This window comes from Hoplias malabaricus, chromosome 4 (assembly GCF_029633855.1).
Source record: "Hoplias malabaricus isolate fHopMal1 chromosome 4, fHopMal1.hap1, whole genome shotgun sequence".
NCBI lineage: Eukaryota > Metazoa > Chordata > Actinopteri > Characiformes > Erythrinidae > Hoplias > Hoplias malabaricus.
Window position 1 is genome coordinate 22,527,462 of NC_089803.1, and position 19,475 is coordinate 22,546,936.

At 39.7% G+C, this 19,475-nt stretch overlaps 1 protein-coding gene across 3 annotated transcripts in view; it reads left to right on the top strand.

Moving 5' to 3' along the window:
• The window catches only part of ndst1a (N-deacetylase/N-sulfotransferase (heparan glucosaminyl) 1a), a 60,784-nt gene extending 42,569 nt beyond the window's left edge, over positions 1-18,215 (top strand). For all 3 annotated transcript variants that reach the window (XM_066667843.1, XM_066667842.1, XM_066667844.1), the window contains 10 exons: positions 428-613; positions 3,190-3,318; positions 6,004-6,186; positions 9,222-9,318; positions 11,404-11,527; positions 12,012-12,186; positions 12,497-12,667; positions 12,773-12,882; positions 13,605-13,707; positions 14,243-18,215. In XM_066667843.1, coding sequence (XP_066523940.1) covers positions 428-613; positions 3,190-3,318; positions 6,004-6,186; positions 9,222-9,318; positions 11,404-11,527; positions 12,012-12,186; positions 12,497-12,667; positions 12,773-12,882; positions 13,605-13,707; positions 14,243-14,362 — 1,398 coding nt within the window. In that variant the 3' untranslated portion in view covers positions 14,363-18,215. The remainder of the gene's footprint in view (positions 1-427; positions 614-3,189; positions 3,319-6,003; positions 6,187-9,221; positions 9,319-11,403; positions 11,528-12,011; positions 12,187-12,496; positions 12,668-12,772; positions 12,883-13,604; positions 13,708-14,242) is intronic.
• The last annotated feature ends 1,260 nt before the right edge of the window (positions 18,216-19,475 follow it).

A 19,475-nucleotide genomic window follows, 5' to 3' on the forward strand; every position in this document is an offset into this window, starting at 1 on the left:
AGTTGTACCTTATTCTGAATCCAGTCAGTACTTTTATCTAATTGTTTTTAATGAACTACATTTTCTACTTTTTTAAGTATCTATGTAAATATTACTTTGTAAATCGTTTGAAATAGATATTCAGCTTCCAAGTGCTTTCCCAGAAGCTTAGGAAGCAATCTCCTCTTATTATTAGATGTTTTGTTTTGGTGTTAGGACTTGAACAACCTGCACATCTTGAATATCTGGACAGGTTTGTTAACGTACAGAGTTAACTCTTCATGTCAGTCATCTCAAGTCAGTACAACTCTGCTGTACACATCCCTTCCATATATATACTTTGCTGGAATTTAAATGTTTTCAAATATAATAAGGCATTTTTAGAGGCTTTGTTGATTTTCACTTGTGCGCACACACAGTCATATGCTATTTATGTTTGTATGTCTAGGAACATTCTATCCCTACTAACATGGGCTACGCAGTGGCACCTCACCACTCGGGTGTATATCCTGTGCATGTGCAGCTGTATGAAGCATGGAAGAAAGTGTGGGGAATCAGAGTGACCAGCACAGAGGAGTATCCTCACCTCAAACCTGCTCGTTACCGCCGTGGCTTCATCCACAGCGGCATCAGTGTAAGTTTGGGCACAGACGCAAGGAACAGTCAGCACACTGTTGCTCTCCATCAACATGATTTCATTCTCGCCACTGTGATGTGACATTTCTCAAAGAGCAGTTTTCCTTAAAAATGTCACATCACAGCGTTGAGAATGAAATTATGTTGACGTTTTTTTAAGGACTTGCCATTCTTTGCGTTTTGATTTTTGTACACAACACAGGCTCTGTCATTCTGTCTCTCTTTCCCTGTCAGTTTGTGTCTCTCCCTGCTGAATTCTTCTTTGTTTCAGAGATGTAGTTTTTTTTCCTCCAGTTTGATTTACTCACACACAATACTAATTCTAAACAGTTCAAAAGACTTACACAGCCTTCAACTTTTTTTTTCTGGACAGTATTTGTAAATTTCGCCATTTTAAAAATTGCTAACCCCATTTGCAGTCATTGGGAAACATTCTAAAAATGCAATAAAAATTGAAATCTGAATGTGTTTATTCCCTTGGGAAATCTTAGTGAGTAAAGGCCAAGTGTGGAAACCGCTCCTGAAGTTTCACAACCAACAGGTCCTCAGGTGGCATTGTTTGAGAAACCATCATGCTAACATGGTGTACTTGACTCTCCTGCCAGCAGTCCGTATCTGTCTCCTTTAGAAAATGTATGGTGCGTCATGAAAAGGAGCATCAGACAAAGGCAACCACAGAGTGTTGAGCAGCTCAACTTTTGTATACAGCAAGAACTTCAACAATTAGGATCTGTAATTCTAAAACAATTAAAATGTACAATGAAAAGAAATGTTGAGGTATGATGCTCTTTTCTTTGTCTGGTAAAAAGTTTCAAGATTCCCTCAATCTATTCATATGAACTGTAAATCGTGAAAGGCCTAAACACTTTGAGAAACTTTCTCTTTGAACCGACTAACAATTCTCTAGCAAAGTTTGGCATGAAATTGTGAACCACAATCCATCCTTGCTTGAAAAGTGTAAAGCGTTTGGTATATGCTCCTCTTATACACAATCTTGAGGATCTCACATTTCACCATTTAAACTGCGAATTTTGGAATCTTCTCAATCCTTAGCCTTTCCATAACCTTTTCAGTTTTATTTGGCCTTTGTTTCATGTGTCTCATTCATTCATTTTACCAAGTACAGTTAGGTTTGTCAGTATAAATATTAGATAACTAAAAGTGTTCACAGATGACAGTTTAAAATTTTCCTTTCTTTTCTTGAAATGGGGGTTGTAGATACTGTAAACGGAAATATACTATGAAAAATTAGTTTTAAACCAGAACAGGCGACTGAGGCAAAGCACTTGTGTGGAATGTTTTCAGAAATGCAGGTTAGTGGATCTGTGAATGAATTTGTATTTGAGAAAGTAACAAGCTGGTGTCCAGATTGGAAGAAAGCATCACACTGCACTTGCAGTGATACCAATAGCAATTGCAAAATTTTGTTGATTTCAACAAGTAGCGGACATGACTTTATTTAATAAACAATTATTTTGTTGACGCAGCCACGGGGAGAACACACCAACTCCTCACAGACAGTCACCCAGAGCGGGAATCGAACCCACAACCTCCAGGTTCCTGGAGCTGTGTGACTGCGACACTACCTGCTGCGCCACCGTGCCGCCCACTTCCATCTCAGTGTTGCTTTATTTTTTTTTTTCTGAGGGTTTATAATTTTGAACAGACAAAAAGCACTGTCCAAAACTTGAGCACACAAGTTTTTATTCTACTCTGCAAATAACTATTATCCCCCAATTAGGGGCTTAATGTCATTTTAAGTACTTGTGTACTGTTAGCCACAATGTGCTCAGTTAAGTATACGCTGACATATGTAATTATCATCATATTCCCTACACATAAACACTTGCTCTCTGTCACTGGCTCTGTTTGTCATTTTCTATGCATTTCTCTGCTGAATTCTTCTTTCTCGCCTTCATGTTTCTTTTTTCTCTCCCTGGCTTCATCTCCTCACATGCATACACTCACATCCTTGATCTATATTTGTTAAGCTGTTACAGTACTGTTCTCACACGATCTCAGTTTCACACTTCACTCACCCTTTAACCTCCACAGTGCTAATAACTGTAATAAGCTCAGTGGATTTATTCTCAAGTTTCATTCCTCTTTACTGTAAATGGCAAAGTTGGCATGTTTGAGCTATCATTTTGTCCATCTGCCTTCCTCCTAGCCTGGCTACACACAACCCCCCCCAGCAGCACCTCATGTGATTGTCCTTGAGGCGGAGGAGGCAGAAGGACAGCAGAGAGTGGTTAGCTGATTGCTGAGAGCAGATTTATATTCACATCTCTGTGTGTTCTGGCTCTCATTGATTTTCATATAGACCCCCCGAGCTCATGAATGCTCAGAGAGAGATTATGAATATTGCATTAGGCCTCGCTCTATTTATTGCAGAGTAGAGAGAGAGAGAAGCTTGCGCTTCAACTTAGCCCAGGAGGTGTGTGTGTGCGTATATGTATGAGTGGGTGGGTACTGCTAGAGTGTATGGGTTTGTGTTTTTTTTTTTTTTTTTCAAAAAATTGCATTCATACAATAATGCATATGAAGCTAAACTATTACAATTTCCGTTTTCAGGTGCTGCCCAGGCAGACTTGTGGTCTGTTCACTCACACTATTTTCTATAAGGATTACCCTGGAGGTCCTCAGGAGCTGGACAAGCTCATTGACGGAGGGGAGCTCTTCCTTACTGTACTGCTTAACCCAGTGAGTAAAATGTTGCAACCCCCGTGTTTTAGCAGATAGGTCAAGCCAAGTAGACAAAGTGGACAAGTTTGGGAATCAGTTCTTGTATGAAGCCTGTTAAATAAATAAAATGTGCTAAATAAATGCCATGTAAACAACTATTGATTTGGAAGTTGCAGTTTATTTTTAATGCCGTGCCACATTGTTGCTTTAACGTTATGGCAGAAGGACAATGGCATGCAGGATATTCTGTTTTCTTAGGTGCAATGAGAGAAAATCCTGCCAGTTCCAGGCAACTTCATTTAGTTGCTGAATTAAACTTTTTAAAGCTATTATTGAAATCCAATTGCATCTAGTATAAAATAACAGAAAATTTTAATTTCAGAGCACCCTTTTTCCATATTTTAATGAAACAATTCCCCCATGAGTCGAAGAACTCAACAACCTCAAGTGGACAAATATTAGGATGATTTTTTACCAAAACACACTGTGAGAGGATGTACGTTAGTAATGGTTCCACAGTTGAGCGTTATTAGGCATGCTGCATATTAGTAACAAATCGCAATACATTCATTGCAAGAATCAATATTAACTAATATTATGCATTTTTATTAAAAATATATTAAAACTGGGCGGCACGGAGGTGCAGCAGGTAGTGTCGCAGTCACATAGCTCCGGGGACCTGGAGGTTGTGGGTTTGAGTCCGGGTGACTGTCTGTGAGGAGATGTGTTCTCCCCTTATCCATGTGGGTTTCCTCCGGGTGCTCTGGTTTCCTCCCACAGTCCAAAAACACATGTTGGAACGTGGATTGCTTCATGGAGTCTGTATTGAGGAGGGCCCAGCTGTATTGAACTGTCTAAATTAGAGGGGCTTGATCCAATGAAGAAGCTTGATTGTATCGTTACCTTTTCTGGGCCCAGCGCCAAAGCATGTGGAACACCAGTTCACCTGAAGCTTCATTAGGAACTCCACCCTGTGCTAATCTGATGATGTGCTAATCAGCCCATGGTCCACAAGAACACAGCTGAACCTGATATGATGAATGAGCAGTCAGCTGTGATGCAGTAGCAAACAATGTATATATAACTAGAACGTAAAGATCCAGTCTTTCATTATTGATCATAATGATCAATAAAACATAGTCTGATCAATGCTTTACATTTTAAAGGACAAATCCTTACATTTTTTTACATGTGTGTGTACATATCACTTTCTCTTAATTGTCATTGCATACTCATTAGCTTTTCCAATTCCCTTTCCCATGCAAACATTCAGTGCCTATGCAGTTAGTCTTAGGAGTATCTTTGAGGCAATAAGAAATCTAGACAGGTGATTGGCTGTCTAAATTGCATAATACATGAATGTTAATGTCAGAGATTTTTGATAATTCTGCAGTTCTTGGTAGTCTGTAAATAGACATTCTTCCAGTATCTTTAACTCATTTTTGGTACAAGCCAAGTACTGTAAAAACTGCAGATAGTAGATCTATATTGGTATCTGTACTGAACTGGGAGTCTTTGATATAAAACACCAAATAGCACCCCATGTGGAAAACTTTGTTAAACTACGGTGTGTTTGTGAATGTGTGCTTAAACTACAGGTGAGTTTAATGAGTTCTTTATCATATACAAATTTTGGACACTACCCTGACAACAGTAAAATCATTAGTTATACTATTTACAGACAACAAACTATGCAAACCAGAGGGCGGCCCGGTGGCGCAGCAGGTAGTGTCGCAGTCACACAGCTCCAGGGACCTGGAGGTTGTGGGTTCGAGTCCCGCTCCGGGTGACTGTCTGTGAGGAGTTGGTGTGTTCTCCCTGTGTCCACGTGGGTTTCCTCCGGGTGCTCCGGTTTCCTCCCACAGTCCCACCAGCCAATCCACCACACGTTGCAGGTGGATTGGCGACTCAAAAGTGTCCGTAGGTGTGAGTGAATGTGTGTGTGTGTGTGTGTGTGTGTTGCCCTGTGAAGGACTGGCGCCCCCTCCAGGGTGTATTCCTGCCTTGTGCCTAATGATTCCAAGTAGGCTCTGGACCCACCGCGACCCTGAACTGGATAAGCGGTTACAGATAATGAATGAATGAATGAAAACTATGCAAACCAAATGGTGCTGGATGATATAAAATTTAAAAGTAAACAATCTACAGGACAAAGCAAAAAATAAATTAAATAATTATACTCATTCATTCATTCATTGTCTGTAACTACTTATCCAATTCAGGGTCGCGGTGGGTCCGGAGCCTACCCGGCATCACTGGGTGTAAGACGGGAACACACCCTGGAGGGGGCGCCAGTCCTTAACAGGGGGCGAGACACACTCACACATTAACTCACACCTATGGACACTTTTTTTTTCCCTCCTCCCCAAGTCGCCAATCTACCTACGAAGGTGTGTTTTTCGACCGTGGGAGGAAACCCACGTGGACACAGGGAGAACACACCAACTCCTCACAGACAGTCACCCGGAGCGGGACTCGAACCCACAACCTCCAGGTCCCTGGAGCTGTGTGACTGCGACACTACCTGCTGCACCATCGTGCCGCCCCTATATGATTATATATAAATAAATAATAAATTAAGAAAACAAAATTTCTCTTTTTCTGCCTACCTCTTTCTCCCCCCCATCACTCTCTCTCTTTCTCTTTCTCTCTCTCTCTCGCTCTCTCTTTCTCTCTCTCTATTTTTCTCTCTCTCTCTCTTAGATCAGTATATTTATGACTCACCTTTCTAATTATGGAAATGACCGTTTGGGGCTGTACACCTTTAAGAAGCTGTTGCGTTTTGTGCAAACATGGACTCACCTGAGGCTGCAGACTCTTCCCTCGCTGCAGCTTGCCCACAAATATTTCAGTCTTTTCCCCACAGACCGAGAACCACTCTGGCAGGTGGGTGTGCAATGTGTATTTGTCTGCAATTATTTATTTAACAGGGACAATAAACCATCAGCATTGATGTATGATGTTGTTACTGTGCTTAGATTCTTTTTTTAATTACTCTTCCTGGGCATGATGGTAGTTCAAATATTAATTTTAGCATGATGCAGTGTAGAGAGAAACTCAACATGACTTTACATTAAAGCCATTCTCCACTTATTTTGATACTTCTTAATATTTTCTGGATGTTTAGTGATGAATTTGCGCTGACATGGCGCAGAGAAAATAATGTATACTGTCCTTCTCAAAACCAATAAGAATTAATGATAAGTTTACATCACATACCTTGAAAAAGGTGTGTTGTGCTTGGATTGAAGATGTTTCGAGGGTATTCTTGTAATCTAATATTTAACTCCTCTCCCCGTTGATTAAAATCATGCATCTGGATCACAGTATACTTACTAAATTACCATGACTTTACAGCTGATGCCTCACCACTATTCAAGCCCCTAGAATCATCCAGCAGTGCCCACCACTGATAGGTTTCCTTCATCTAGGAACAATTAGATGTACTGGAGCAGTATAGAACATAGTACACCTCAGTACAGTGCCACATTGGCAGTGTGTATGTATACTCTGCATGCTCTAGACTGCAGTCTTTCAGCACTCATTCAGGGTCCTCCAAACCCAGGTTAACTGGTCTAGTTTCTCTAAACACTCTATTGATGTGGCTTTTTAACATTGCAAAAACAGTTCCACTACCAGTCATTCCCAGTTGACACCTGCCTTTGCAGCTAAGAGCATGCAGAACATAGTGCTGTTTAGAGCTATTAAATACTATTACATTGCATCACTGTACACATTTTTTTAATGCTTACCTTTTAATAATTTATAAACGTCAAAGCAGAACTCGTGTTTTAGGTCAAAATAATCAATTAAAAGGATGTTGTCAGCACACACAAACACATCTTATCATACAGGATGCCTTACCTTTACTGGAGACTGCGAGTTAACAACCCCAAAAGTGTCTTTGTGTCTGTGTGCAGCTTGTGTGTAGTGCTTAGGTTCCTCTCTGTTACTCTCCTTTAGTTTTTGCTGCTCATACTCATCTGACTCTAATGCTAATGATCTAACATTGAACAAGCTGAATCAGTTGCATTAGTAAGAGAAACAGAGAAGTATAGAGCCTAAAGCTCTTAGTTATGAAAGAGAATCACTGCTGTACTGTATGAGTGAGTGTGGACTAGAGGGATCTGATTTTTTGGGCGGAGGAGAGAAGTAGAGAGGGGAATTGTGTGTGTGCGCATGAGAGAGGGAGAGCGAGAGAATGATTAGTGAAACAGCGCTGTGTAGCGTCAGGCGGCCAGTAGCCCTTCATCAGAGAATGTGGCGCTTGTTATTCATTTCTTTTGTTTCCCTCTCTCAGTTGCGTAACAGCACTGTAATGTGGTTGAGTGTGCTTCTTTTCTCCTCATTTCACTGTGTGCACATGCAGCCCCCCCCCCCCTTATTCTCTCCTCTTATTCATGTCATTTGTACTCAAAGGACTGAACAATAAAGCTCTTGTGGAGTGTTTGTGTGTTAGCGCTTTAATCGTGTTCCAAATTTTGTCCTGAACACATACACAGACTGAACATTTTTGGTTCTATCTCAATGCAACACAGAGTTTTATATTTTGACTCAGCTCTTAACTCTCAGCTCTCAGCTCAAAAGTGTTGTGTCTGAAGCACTGGTGAAACTGGTTGAAGTGCAGTTCCTGAGGAAAGTGCAGGATGGTTAAGTGGTTCTCAGGTGTTGCTAGGACGTTCTACGCATTTGCTAAACAATTTCTGTGTGGTCACTGGGATGAAACTTTTTGTAAAGTGGTGGCTGTGGTATTTCAAGTGTTTTCTAGTCCCAAGTGCTTAAGAACGTTTAGGTTCAAGTTTGTATGTGTAAGAGAAACTCATCAGCCACCGTATTTTGCCATAAACTTTACGCGATTATTATGGCCACATAGACACACTTTAGTTCTTTATATGGTTAGATTTCCTGGTTCACCTAAAATACACTGATTGATGTTAGTGGATGTTACCTAAAACATACCTTTTGACACAAGGAAAGTGGGTTTGCCTTTGTGTTTCCTCCAAACCCTTTTCCTAAAAGAAGTATTTAAAATGTGCAGACATTAACAAAAACCATCTGCTTGTTTCTGCACACACTGGCCATTCTCGCAGCTCCACTGTTCATACCAGAGCACTTTGTAGTTCTTGGCTTACAGACTGCAGTCAATCTGTTGTGCTGTATGCTTTGTTTGACCACTTTCACACTGTTCTTCAATGGCCAGGATGCTCACAGGACCCCCACAGAGCAGGTATGATTTGGGTGAAGGATCTTTCCTTTTTAGCGCTGCAGTGACACTAACATATTGGTGGTGATGTCTTAATGTATGCTGTGTTGGTAAAGTGGATCAGACACAGCAATGCTGCTTTTTTACCTCCCTCGGTGTCATAAGTTGACTGAGAACTGAACAATCAACAGAAATTGTGGCGATGGGAGAGTAGACAGTGAATGTGGAAACAAGGAGGTGGTTATAATGTTATGGCTAATAGGTATTTGTTTCAGAAAAACTTATTTCCATAGCTACGGCTATAGCATAAGCTTTATGTTTACCTGTAGCTAATTAAAGTAGCTAGCCATTTGTTGTAGCTGCCTGAGCTGGGCCTGCCTAAAAACATTTTTACCACACAAGATATCAATAAGAATTTTTATTTATTTTTCATTAAACTTCCATTCCAGTAAATCTGATACATTAAACTTGTGTTGCAATAATTCCCTCACTGTGTGCTTTCAGAGTTGGTGTTTGAGTGTTGTTGATTCACTTTTGAATCAGACTGGTGACTCAGTGACCGAATGTCAGTCGTTAATTCACAGACGAGGCGCTTAAAGGCTGTGTGCGGTTGTGATGAGACTGGCGATTAGAAACTAGACTTTTGTAGCTTTGTTTTGGACAAAAACATGATAACAACACAAATGTCATTCCCTATCAACACTTTACAATGTTACAGAACCCCTGCGAAGACAAGCGGCACAAGGATATTTGGTCTAAGGAGAAGACGTGTGATCGCTTCCCCAAGCTGCTTGTAATAGGACCACAGAAAACAGGTGAGTGCCTATAGCTCCTCCTGCTGGATCTCCTGAGCTCTGCAGCCCTAGACCTTGGGGCCTGTACTATGAAAGCTTGATAAATACGTTGCTTAATAGCTGTATTGATGGAAATGTTTCTGCTTAGCAAACTTTTCTGTCCCTAATCTAAGGATTTATCGCATTTCAGGTAGATATTACTCATGGCAACTTTACTTGAAATGCATTTGGAATTCTGCTCTCTGCCAAAACTGCATCCATGGCCTTGAGTCCAACAGACATGCATTTTAACTGGAATTATTTTAAAAAATGTTGTTTAAAAAGACCCAGACCAAGCCTATGATTGTGTACGCTTTAACTCCAGACACCCAACTCTCCTGCAGCTTTAGCCACAGGCACCTGAAGCAGTAAAGAGTTGGGGTAGCAGTTAGTAAAATGTATCGTTAAGTGTCCAGCTACTGCAGATTTAAAAAAAAAAATACAAATAAAATAACATCAAATGCAAACTCCATCCTACAACTAACCTGTATATGTCTTTAATTTTAAGGGTGATGCTGTTCATTTCTTTTGGTAGTTTGATCAGAGGAGGATGAGTCACCCTCATGAGTGTTGTGGCAATTTTCCACTTCATGGCAAAACTCAACGCACTATTCTCTGGTTGTTTTTCCACTACGGCTCCCCTCACAAAAAAATGTAGCTGTTGACATCACAAACCGCTGTCTCTAACAGGAACCGTGGGCTTTGAAAAACACAACAGCAGTGGTAACATTAGGCACTGTTTACTAATCGTCTATTTGAGTGGGGTTTTTTTTATTATTTATTTATTTGATTGAACACTACTCCTCGCCCCAGTTCTCACAGGTCGGCAGTATTTTCCTGGTTACATGTTCGGTTCTCGCTGGAGTTTTCATTGTCCACCAGCTTTTGAACCTCTTCCAAAGGCCACAGCATAATTTTATGAGCTGCTGTTGTGAGTCAGATAAAACAAATGTGATGGCTACTGTAGCTTGGTGATTTTACAAGCAGCTACAAGCGGTGCTGAAGGTCTGCATTTCGCAGTGTAAACAAGTCTCTATGGCCAAGCAGTGTTCTGCAAGATTTACACGTCACGCTTAGTCCCTGAAAATGCTGAAAATACGCTTCCAGGGAACCAGATTTGCCTAAGGGAAAACCACAAGAACTGAGCAGAGTTGAGGTGAGTAGGATCCATGTAGTGGGAAAGCACCATTTGTTCCTTCAAGGTTTCTTCCTCCAACCTCAAAGAGGTTTCCCTTGCCACTGTCGCCTTTGACTTGCTCACCTGGGACTTTCTGATTTGCATTGATCAACTCTTGTTCTGATTACAAAATCTGTAAAACGGCTTTAAGAAATCAGTTGTAAACAGTGCTATATGAATAAATTAGATTTAAATGTGATATTATACCCAATTTCTGCAAGTTAACAGTTTCCTAGGGCCTTGTGTGTGTGCGCGTGCATGTGTGAAGTACCACAAGGATCAGCAGCACCATTCTTAACCTGTCTGAACAGCGCTGTTTAATGCCTGATTCTTTAAATGATAATGAGACACTGCTCATTAAGCAAGAGCTCTGCTTGCTCTCTTCTTGTTGATTCACTCTCAACAGCACTGTTAAGTAAGAAGTAAGAATTTATTTATAAAGTACTCTAAAAACAAACTGTAGAGAGTGAACCAACAAGAAGAGAGCAAACAAAGCTCTTGATTTTTGCTCATTTCTCTTATTTATCCTTTCTCTTTGTGTCTGTTTTGTCATGGTACATTTTATCATCTAACATCAAAAGGGGAGCCAAATCTGAACAGCTTGTGGAATCCCATGATTTCTGACGCAAAAAAATGTCTAGGCTGAATTGTATCAGTTTGTATGTTGGTAGGCATTCCAGGTACCATTATGTACATACACTAATAAAATTAGTTTTTCATGTTCTGTTCTTTTTTATTTTTAACTACTATTTTGAGCAGCTGCTGTTTAATACTCCTGAATTATGGGAGCAATGCTGCCCCCTCAGCACTCCCACTTCCTGTGTTCTTGCCTCCAGACAAGACTTGCCAACAGCCTAATACTTTTATCTTCTCATGTCTTGTCCTGTCAGGAACGACAGCACTGTATCTATTCTTGGGCATGCACCCTGACCTCATCAGCAACTACCCCAGCAAAGAGACATTCGAGGAGATTCAGTTTTTCAGTGGGCACAACTACCACCGGGGAATAGACTGGTGAGAAAAGCTGTTTTTGCTTCTGGACCTGTAACATAATAGGATTTGTGATGACAATATGCCATTGCCATTTATTTTCTGTGGCGTTCAATTATCTTTTTAAATTTCTTTATAAAAAAAAGTAAGACAAATGTAATAAATTGTAAAATATATCCAGAAAGTTTCGCTATACAATTTGTCATCTACTACATCATTTGAACAGAGCAGTTGTCTTTCACATTGTGTAAAAATCATGATGAATTGGCCAGTAGAAATGTTGCAAAAATCTTTATTTTACATTGACTTTCATTACAGCGGGTAATTGCTTTTTCCTTCTGCTATGGTGTTAGTATTTTGGTCATGTTTTTTCATGTGATGCCATATACCATGTTTTTAATGAATGTTTCACGTTTATTTTGGGCCAGCATGATACTTCAAGCTGGTTCAAATGCAATACAACAACAATGTCTGTGCCTTTGTCCTCAATCCATTGTCTGTGTTTCAGGTATATGGAGTATTTCCCGCTCCCCTCCAACACCAGCTCAGACTACTACTTTGAGAAGAGTGCTAACTATTTCGACTCTGAAGTAGCAGCAGCCCGAGCAGCAGCTCTGCTTCCTAAAGCCAAAATCATCACTGTCCTCATCAGTCCTGCAGAGAGAGCCTTTGCCTGGTACCAGGTATTCATCGTAATATACTCGTAGTATACTCCAAGCCTGTATAGTCACTGTGAATGAGTTGATTCTTTGACTCGTCTACAGTTCCTTGATGTTTTGTGCTCCACTGTTGGGCATTTCTTACTCAAATGAATGATCTTCTATCCTGAAAAAATAAATACTAGTAGTTAACAAGAGAAAGAAAAGGTTGAGGTTGATGCAGGTGATAAAGGGCAGGTGTGTTGGGTAAGGGGAACAAAAGTGTGGAGTGTTGTGGCTCTATAAACTTACTTGAACATTGTACATTCTTCACATTTTTTTTTATTCTTCTCAGCATCAGAGAGCTCACGATGACCCCGTGGCTCTGAAATACTCTTTTCACGATGTCATCACTGCCTCTCATGATGCTCCTGTGAAGCTTCGTATCCTGCAGAGCCGCTGTCTGGTGCCCGGTTGGTACGCAGTTCACCTGGAACGATGGCTCATACACTACCACTCCAGTCAGGTGTGTGCTTTTGAGTGTGCTGCATTGAAATGCATAGCCACAGAGGCTTATTTGTACTGCTTTTATGTTCAAGGCAATAATAACTTTGCACTGACATTTGTGTAGATCATGGTGGTGGATGGGCAGATGCTAAAAACTGAACCCGCATCAGTAATGGACAAAGTGCAGAAGTTTCTGACACTGGTAAACCCAGTCAACTACCACAAGATGCTAGCGTAAGTTCACCACATTTCAGACAGTTTTCAAACGTACCTTTCATTGGCACTTTATTTCTGTGTGTTTAGTTCACCAACATTTAGAAGCTGCTATTGTACCCCAGTGTAATATTTTAAACAGTGGTAATGCAGTTTTATAGACATTTTCAATTGTGATCACATATATTATGGTTATTTTTGTTTTTTATTAGCAGTTCTTTCTCGAATTATTTGCTCTTAAATCTATCTATCTTTTCACTTTTATATAGCGCCTTTCTAGACACTCAAGGACGCTTTACAGTCCACACTGTTCAAAACATAAGATTCAGACTTAATAAATAAATACATTTTAAAATGAACAAATACATGCTAAATATGTAAATTTAAACAAATTTTATTTATTTTCTCGTAAATTACTATATATCTTTGAAAACCAAAAGCATGTATTCATGGATTTAACTGTGTTTGTACAGATTGGGATTTACTTATTTGTGAAAAGTGAATCATATTTGTGATTGTGATTAATTGGTAGATTAACATTTATGCATTTGTCAAGTATTTTGAGACAAATCTCTGTCCACACAGTGCTGCTTACCTGTAATCTTCTAAAAATGTCCGTTAAATACCAATATATGTCAGCTCATAAAAACTGCAATACGTGGATTTTAATACAGTTAGGATTGAACGTGATAAAATATTGATGAACTGGATCAAATTAACCATGATGATGATGATGTCTGCAGGTTTGATCCTAAGAAAGGCTTCTGGTGTCAGCTGCTTGAGGGGGGGAAGACAAAGTGTTTGGGCAAGAGTAAAGGAAAGAGATACTCAGACATGGATTCAAAGGTACAGTATCTTTGCTTATATCATGCACTTCTGGGTCCCTGGACATTTGTCACTTGGTGCGGTGGTGAGGAGAAGCTCTAACAGGCCACAGTCTTATCTCACTTCTCAAAGTGTCTGTTTACAGAATGATTTTTTGATTTATATAGTTGTGCATTAAACACTTTCGTGTTCTTGTTATGGGTTGTGTAATAGAAATGTTACTGTTAATAAGTGCATTATGATGTCATAATAAGATTTTTGCTTATATATCACTGATGTATGCATAAATCATGATGGATTCAGATCAGTTATAGGGAGCTTGAAGTATATAGTGTATATTTACAAACCTTTTTAAAAATATAAAATTGGACTGGATAATTAGTGGATAGTAATTGACATGAATTAATATTGTGAAATGCACAATATTAAGTTAATCTCTGTCTCTCTCTCTCTGTCTGTCTCTCTCTGTCTGTCTCTCTCTCTCTCTCTCTCTCTCTGTCTGTCTCTCTCTGTCTCTCTCTCTGTCTCTCTGTCTGTCTCTCTCTCTCTCTCTCAGTCCCAGGTCTTTCTCAGAGAGTACTACAAGGATCATAATATAGAGCTGTCAAAGCTGTTGTACAGGATGGGACAGGCTCTGCCCAGTTGGCTCAAAGATGAGCTCCTTAATAGCAGGTAGCATTGAGCCTCAACTCTCCCCCTGCCTCACACTGGTAGTCTTCAGCACCACTCATCTGTGTGAAGCGGAATAAACCATTCACGATTTTAGGGGTTGGAAGTCTACTGAAACAGAATGACACTTGTGTGCGAGAATATCAGGACGTTTTCCTGGGATTCGGGTCGGACTGTGAAATGGTAATCCCCTAAATGAAATGAAAAATGAAACCTCCCCCATGGGGTAGAATGATACAGCCCACTTCTGCCAATTTGTGTAAGAAGTGGTAGATCCTCCAATTATTCCTTAATGGATCAGAGTTTATTGAGCTTGCAGGGGTATTTGGCTTTGGCATTTCTAACTTTGTCTTGATAAGATGACGGTGTGGCCAATTCCTGTTGTTTTGTTAGTTGTTGCTGGAAAACAAATGTCGAAGACCAGGAACATTGTGTTCATCCATTGACTCAAAGAATAAATGCATTGAAATAGCAATTTTGTCACCTCTGGACTTCTGGGATTAGCAGAAAAAAGTGGTGGCAAATGAGAAACCGTGTATAGTCTAAAAGTGCCAGTTATGGAAGATCACACTGGGTTTTTTTTGTTTGTTTTTAATTATATATATGATGTAACTGAAGTGTGCTCTTTTTCATATAAACCACTTACAAAGCCTTAACTCAGCATGATACTAAGGCTACTAAGTGACACTAAACATGAATGTATTATAATGTAATACAAGGTCTGCCAATTACTGACTTTATAAACATATATGAGCTAGTATTTGCTCTTACCCAGTTCCTTCCATCTTGTCCACAATGGAATAACCTGCTTCACCCCTACACTGTCTGCTGAGTCATCATTTGTTTTAAAGTAGCTATAACAAGTGAGATTTTTTTCCTAGAACACAATGTTCAGCTAAGAAAAGAAAAAACAAAATCAGAGTTGCCATGGGTTTTCAAAGTCTGCAATTCACTTTAAGACCAGCGTTCATCTTCTCAGTCATAAACTGGAGCCCAAAAGTAATAAAAAATATATGCAGCAAAAAAATATGCAGCAGTGCATATTATAGCAGAAGCTATAAATGTGAGATGTTTAATTTCTCTTCCTAGCAGATATTTTAGTGTGCTGGAACTACCATCCCCACCAACATTCACCCTCTGACTGCAGATGTGGCTGATACTTCAGGATTACAGTTCCCTTATGCTCAAGCAAACATGGCCTTGTCTGGCAGACTCCCTCCTGTTTTAAACTGTTATTTGTGTCACTTGTGCACTGTAACAAAGCAAAGGTCTTCAATCACCGAAACATAACGTGTTTCCTCACAGGGGGTAGAGGGGTTGTATTACAGACTTAAGCCAAGCTTAACAAAGCTTTTTCCTGAAAAAGAAATATGTTTTAAGTACCATGTATGCAGCTCCACATGTCGGTTGAGTGTGACTGACTGGGGACGTATGTATTTAATTTTTAGGTGCTTTTGCTCTTTTTTGACTGTTAATTCTTTTCTTTTTTTTGTTTATTTAATAATCATACAGAAGAAAAATCATGCAGATGTCTCAGAAAACATGCAAAAAACATGATGATTAGCAGTGGGATAACAACAGCTGCCTTTGGATGAGGCCTTCCGTATAAACTTACATTTTAATGGGAAAAGGTAGCAATGGGAAAACATCAGTATATTTCTGTAATGGAAAGATGCTAAAAGAAAATTCTCAAAATGAAAAATGTTAAAGGAGCATTTTACTATTTAATGTACAGGGATTAGACAATGAAACTGAAACACCTGTGTGGGAGGTTTCATGGCTAATTTGGAGCAGCCTGGTGGCCAATCTTCATTAACTGCACATTGCACCAGTAAGACCATGTGCATCCAATGGTTCAAACATTGTGTCCTGAAGGCGGTGCTGTGTATCAAGACGACAATGCACCAATACACACAGCAAGACTGGTGAAAGACTGGTTTGATGAACATGAAAGTGAAGTTGAACATCTCCCATGGCCTGCACAGTCACCAGATATAAATATTATTGAGCCACTTTGGGCTGTTTTGGAGGAGCGAGTCAGGAAACGTTTTCCTCCACCAGCATCACGTCGTGACCTGGCCACTATCCTGCAAGAAGAATGGCTTCAAATCCCTCTGACCACTGTGCAGGACTTGTATATGTCATTCCCAAGACGAATTGGCCGCAAAAGGAGGCCCTACACCATACTAATAAATGATTGTGGTCTAAAACCAGGTGTTTCAGTTTCATTGTCCAACCCCTGTATCTGTTGATATGTAGATATCATGATAACAACCTGCACATTCCGCCTGAGATTATATATGAAATTGTATTTAAATTGTGGTTATATATGTGGTTTATTTTTCGCATTGTTTTACCTCATACATACCTCTCTAATTAATGGATTAAAAACAGACATCAGGTTTTTGCAATAACCTGCTTCACATCACAAAACATATTTTTTGTTGTATTTTAATGATGTAAAACGGAAGTGGCAGGGTTTTGATATGACAATGACAGTATATAATATCAAATGATTTACCACTGCTTGAGGCAACAACATTCAGATCGCTCCTTTAGCATGAGTTTGGAGGCAGCAAGCTTTGACTTTGAAGCCTCTCTTCTGCAGATGAGCAACAGTATTAAACACTATAACATATTAAACAGTTCTTTGTTTTCTCTGTGATCCTCTTTCTGCTGCCCTCATTCATGAGCAGAAGACTGTCCTAACTTTACTCTGAACTTGGTTTTAATTGGGTACTAAACTTGCTGCGTTAGAAAACACTTCTAACACATCTTTTAAAATGTTCTCTTTTGCTGCGTAACGGCATGAGAGTTGGACTCTAAGCTTCTCACAAAGTTATTTGTTGCCTTCAGTGTAGTCAAAGAATGTGTGCAATGTTGTTATTGGTTTGTGCCACATTTGATTCATGTTTTGTTTGCCATATGCCCACTGTATTCTGACCAATAACATCTGCTCTGTGTTTCACAATGATTACAAGTACAGGAGGTCCTCGGGTTACGTCAGTCCCGAGTTACGATGTTTCGTGGTTACGACACATCTCCCATTTACTGTATAAAGTATTGTTTCGACTTAAGTGGTTTTGCGTCGTAACGCGAACTTCGTGTTTGGTGTGCACGGCGGAAGAATACACGGTTACGCGTCTCGGGACCGAGGAGGGTAGGTGTTAGGATAGGATCAATGCTTACAGTATGTTATTTACGTACAGTATGTACGTATGTTCCGACTTACACCGAAAATCGGTTTACGACGTGATGTAGGAACGGATCAACGTCATAAGTCGAGGACCCCCTGTACTATTGTTGTGACAAAACAATTAGAAATGTCTGCGGGGCTGTGTAAGGAGACTGCACCACTGTCGTGTACTTTTTCACTGTTATGCTTTTGGTCAATTTATTGTTTATATTTTTAACAGACACAGCAGACATAGCATAGTAATGACCTATCATCAGTGGTCAGGAAAGAACGGGTTTTAACAGTGTAAATATGTATTAACTGATCTGTGAGGGGGGCGGTAATTGTTGGACTTCAAATAACAACTGCTAACTCTGATTATCTTTCAGGTTGAGTGAATGAATTGCAGGAGAAGATAATGTAAACCTGTTTCTCTTTTGTTTGGCAATTTCTCTATTTTTATTTAATTATTATTATTTTTTTGTATTTATTTTATTATTTTTGTGCCACACGTTTTTCTTTGGTCATTTATCATTTTGAATAATACTGTTAAGTGCATCTGAACTTTACAATCCTGGGCAAGATGGCCTGACTGTGGTGCCACTACAGCTGCAGTTTAACAGAAAGTGTAATAAATAGGCTGCAATAATTACTACTCCTTTCTCCAGTTATATCCTGTTCTCTCCACCTGGTGTTTGGAAAAGCTGAGACTTGTTGCTCTCTTGTAGGATGTTTTCTATGAAGAGTCCATGTTTGTATAAAAAAAAAGATATTTAATGAAAATATCCATAGGAAAAAAATGTGAAGATGAGGGGGGGAAAAAACACTCCACATCCATTGAGGAATGGACCAACCTAGGGTTAGATCAAGCATGTGGATATATCAAGTCTGGAGGCGTAGTGCGTTAAACCGTGAGAAAGCTGTGTTAGTCTTTGTTTAGTTGAGATGAGTGCAGTCTTCAGCGTGAAATAACTTTTAGTCTGTGACTGCTGCCCTCTGGTGCCCATAGATACTAACTGCCCTAAGCTACCAATATTTATTCTGTTGTTAGTTTTCTATGAACAGCACAGCCACAAATAAGAGTCGTATTGTTTACAGCATCTTTGACATATTAGCGTTTCTATATCCAGGGCTGGTCACAAAGCAAATGATGAGGATTTGTGTTTAATTGCTATGAAATTGTGTGGCAGTATATTTTCAGTAATATATTTACAATGTTGTCTATAAATGTTTTTATTAGGCTCCTAACTCATATGTATAACGTTTTACGGCCTGATTTGTAACACATCTCTTTACGATGTTGCCTTGTGATATTTATTCCTGCTCAAATCATTAACCTGCACCAGCCTGGAATGAAAATAATTTTGTCCAAACATTTATAGACAGCTTTTCTGATCAGTGAACACCGCCACAGTACGTTTAAAGGATCACCAACGCTGCCCCAGATGTTTAGTGATGCACATGAGCTAAAGGTCACCGAACCCAATGCTGAGATTTGGGTAGAGGACTATAAAGCCCCACAGTCACGTCATGGAGCAGAGGGCTGTAATCTCTGGAGAGATGGAGTGCTGATTAATGTCTGTGGGATGAGCTGGAGTGACGTTGGTGATCCAGAACACATCACTAGGTGCAGATGCATCAGCACCTAACGTCTCTAATACGCACACGCCTCAATGCCATTAAATCCTCACAGAAACCTGTCATCACTTAGTAAGTATATTAATAATGATTAAAAAAAAGTTATAAGTGACGTTTAAATTTAAGGATGTGGTAATTTATAAATAATTTATTCCTGTTAGTAATAAATCATGTTGCCTAGCAACAGAGGAGCTACAGTAGGAATATTTGCTGGTGGTAGAGGATCAGAAATTATGCAATGCGTACTCTCCATACTCCTGCGGTTGAAGAATTCAGTCTGTTCTTCATAGAAATGATTGGAACAAAA